A 3,627-nucleotide genomic window follows, 5' to 3' on the forward strand; every position below is an offset into this window, starting at 1 on the left:
GACCGAGTCGCGCAGCGCGGGCTCGAGCACGGCTTACACGCAGAGCTACAGTGAGCGCATGGAGGTCGTAAGCCACCGTGCCACGCTCCTGGCGCCAGGTATGGATGGGTGACCCCTGCTCGGCGCACCGGTTGTGTGCCAGCCACCACCTGGATGGCGGTACCTTTGTCAGCCCTGGGACCCCAACGCAAGCGCTCAGTCGCCTCCTTTTGCTCCTACCTACAGATACTGGGGAGACCACGACGCTGCCTCCTGGGCGCCATGAGTTCCTGTTCAGCTTCCAGCTGCCCCCGTAAGTCCTCTGAGGTGCAGGGTTGCACTAAGCCTGCAGCCCCTTCCAGATTTGTACCTCCAGTACTGGATATCTGGGCACCTCTGAGCCCCAAGACCCTCCCCCTCGGGGGCCCCTAGGGTGTCTGTGTCTCCTTCTCCCTGTCTGTGTGTCTCTGTATCTTGCCCCCTGAAGTCCCATCCCTCCACCCCAGGACCCTGGTGACATCCTTCGAGGGCAAACATGGTAGTGTCCGCTACTGTATCAAGGCAACCCTGCACCGGCCCTGGGTCCCAGCACGCCGGGCAAGGAAGGTGTTCACTGTCATTGAGCCTGTGGATATCAACACGCCAGCCCTGCTGGTGAGTGGCCACCCTTGGGGGGGTAGGATGGGAGCATTGTAGGAAGGGGCCTGGCTGCTGGGTGATACCAACCGATAAGATGGAGGTCATAGGTGGGCCCTGGCAGGGAGGGAGGCAGGTGTGGGAATGCGTGTGGAATCCACTGCTATCTGCACCCATTTGCCGTGTGACTCTGGGCAAGTGTCTTGCCCTCTCTGAGCCTCAGGTGCCTCTTCTGTGAAACAGACCAGAGCTAGGGCTTACCAAGAGCGAATTACACACCAAACACTTGGCTTGTACAATTCATTTCTGGCTTTATAAGATGGGTTGTGTCCCTGGCTCTATTTAACAGATAGTTCCTGGATTGTTAAAAAGAAACCAAGCCCTGCCCAAAGTCCTCCCTCAGCTGGGGGTGGTTTGGAAGCTCCACAGCGACTGTGGTTTGCACCAAGTGACTCATCCACATCACTTTCCTCTACACCGACAGGCACCTCAAGCGGGGGCTCGGGAAAAGGTTGCCCGATCCTGGTACTGTAACCGTGGCCTCGTCTCCCTTTCGGCCAAGATCGACCGGAAGGGCTACACCCCAGGTAGCAGGCGGACGGGACTGGTCGGGATGGGAGCTGGTGTCGGGGCTGCGGGAGGGGAAACTGAGGCCCCACTGCTCCTCACTGCAGGAGAGGTCATCCCTGTCTTTGCCGAGATCGACAACAGCTCCACTCGTCCTGTGCTGCCTCGGGCAGCCGTGGTGCAGACACAGACGTTCATGGCCCGAGGCGCCCGAAAGCAGAAACGGGCGGTGGTGGCCAGCCTCGCAGGAGAGCCGGTGGGCCCCGGGCAGCGGGCGCTGTGGCAGGGCCGGGCACTGCGGATCCCGCCAGTAGGTCCTTCCATCCTGCACTGCCGTGTTCTGCATGTGGACTATGCACTCAAGGTAGGGCACCCTGCTGGCCCTGGGGGACAGTAGCCACATTCACCCTGTATTCCCTCAGACTGGGGGAAGCTGAGGCCTCAGTCTCCCCAGGCATAGGAGGGAGGTGGGAGTCGGAGAGGTTGCCTGGGCACCCTCCGTCATGGTTCCTTCCTCCAGGTCTGTGTGGATATCCCGGGAACGTCCAAGCTGCTGCTGGAGCTGCCACTGGTGATTGGCACCATTCCCTTGCACCCTTTCGGCAGCCGTTCTTCCAGCGTGGGCAGCCACGCCAGCTTCCTGCTGGACTGGAGGCTGGGGGCCTTGCCGGAGCGGCCTGAGGGTAAGCTCCCACCGTGCTTGCATGCAGAGGGTGGGTGGATACACGGAGAGGTGGACGCCGGGTCAACTCTCTCACCACGAGTCCCCCGGAATCCCAACCAAAGGACACACAGCCTGGCAGCCCCCGAGCCGGCACAAGCCAGCTCCTGGCCCCTGGTCCCTTGGAGGAGGGCTCTCTCTTGCCAAACTCACCCATCCTGTCTCTCACTTGCAGCTCCTCCTGAGTACTCAGAGGTGGTAGCCGACACTGAGGTGGCAGCCTTGGGGCAGAGCCCCTTCCCACTCCCGCAGGACCCCGAAATGAGCCTTGAAGGCCCGTTCTTCGCCTACATCCAAGAGTTCCGCTACCGCCCACCACCCCTGTACTCCGAGGTGAGCTCAGGGGTCTGAGAACCACCCACGCCTCTCTGGGCCCTGGGAGCCTCGATGGGGTGGCAGACATAGTAGATGGGTTTGTTTTTTGTTTTTCAGACAGGCTCTTGCTCTGTCACCCAGGCTGGAGTGTAATGGCATAATCATAGCTCACTGCACCCTCAACCTCCTGGGCTCAAGCAATCCTCTCGCCTCAGCCTCTTGAGTAGCTGGGACTACAGGCGCATGCCGCCACATCCTGCATTTATGTTTTGTTTTATTTTGCTTTGGTTTTTGAGATGGAGTTTCACTCTTGTCACCCAGGCTGAAGTGCAATGGTGCGATCTTGGCTCACTTCAACCTCCGCATCCCCGGTACAAGCGATTTTCCTGCCTCAGCCTCCCGAGTAGCTGGGATGACAGGTGTTAGCCACCAGCCCAGCTAATTTTTGTATTTTTAGTAGAGACAGGGTTTCACCATATTGGTCAGGTTGGTCTCGAACTCCTGACCTTAGGTTATCGCCTGCCTTAGCATCCCAAAGTGCTGGGATTATATGCGTGAGCCACCACGCCCGGTCAATTTTTGTATTTGTTGTAGAAATGGGGTCTCACTATGTTGCCCAGGCTGGTCTTGAACTCCTGGGCTCAAGTGAACTCCAGAACTCCTCCCACCTTGGCCTCCCCAAAGTGCTGGGATTACAGGCGTCAGCCGCTGCACCCAGTTGACAGTGGATTTTAATTGTTGACAGAATTTCTATACATACAGTCGGCCCTCTGCATTAGCTGGTTTGGAATCTGCAGATTCAACCAAACATGGGTCAGAGACATTTGAAAAATAAATACATACATGGATAATACAGATTAAAAATATGATAGGCTGGGTGCGGGGGCTCACGCCTGTAATCCCAGCACTTTGAGAAGCCAAGATGGGAGGACTGCTTGTGGCCAGGAGTATAAGACCAACCTAGGTACCGTAGCAATACCCCCATGTCTACTGCAAATAATACAAAATTACCTAGGCGTGGTGGAGCCCCTCTATGGTCGGGAGGCTGAGGCAGGAGGATCACTTGAGCCCAGGACTTTGAGGCTACAGTGAGCAATGATTGTGCTACTACACACTCCAGTCTGGGAGACAAAACAAGATCTCATCTCAGTACTACTACTAATAGTAATAATGCCGCATAACAGTGATTAAATAGCATTTATATTGTGTGTGTGTGTGTGTGTGTGTATATATATATATTTTTTTTTTTTTGAGATGGAGTCTTGCTGTGTCACCCAGGCTGGAGTGCAGTGGCACAATCTTGGCTCACTGCAACCTCCACCTCCCGGATTCAAGCAATTTTCCCTGTCTCAGTCTCCCGAGTAGCTGGGATTACAGGCGTCCACCACTATGCCCGGCTAATTTTTGTA

The 3,627-nt window shown here is 56.5% G+C and overlaps 1 protein-coding gene across 1 annotated transcript in view; it reads left to right on the plus strand.

The window, feature by feature from the left end:
* Positions 1-3,627, plus strand: part of ARRDC2 (arrestin domain containing 2) — a 7,662-nt gene that overhangs the window by 1,798 nt on the left and 2,237 nt on the right. The window contains exons 2-8 of the mRNA XM_011925912.1: positions 1-98; positions 226-292; positions 486-633; positions 1,100-1,202; positions 1,290-1,546; positions 1,703-1,865; positions 2,079-2,236. Coding sequence (XP_011781302.1) covers positions 1-98; positions 226-292; positions 486-633; positions 1,100-1,202; positions 1,290-1,546; positions 1,703-1,865; positions 2,079-2,236 — 994 coding nt within the window. The remainder of the gene's footprint in view (positions 99-225; positions 293-485; positions 634-1,099; positions 1,203-1,289; positions 1,547-1,702; positions 1,866-2,078; positions 2,237-3,627) is intronic.

This window comes from Colobus angolensis, unplaced genomic scaffold (assembly GCF_000951035.1).
Source record: "Colobus angolensis palliatus isolate OR3802 unplaced genomic scaffold, Cang.pa_1.0 Scaffold66, whole genome shotgun sequence".
Lineage (NCBI taxonomy): Eukaryota > Metazoa > Chordata > Mammalia > Primates > Cercopithecidae > Colobus > Colobus angolensis.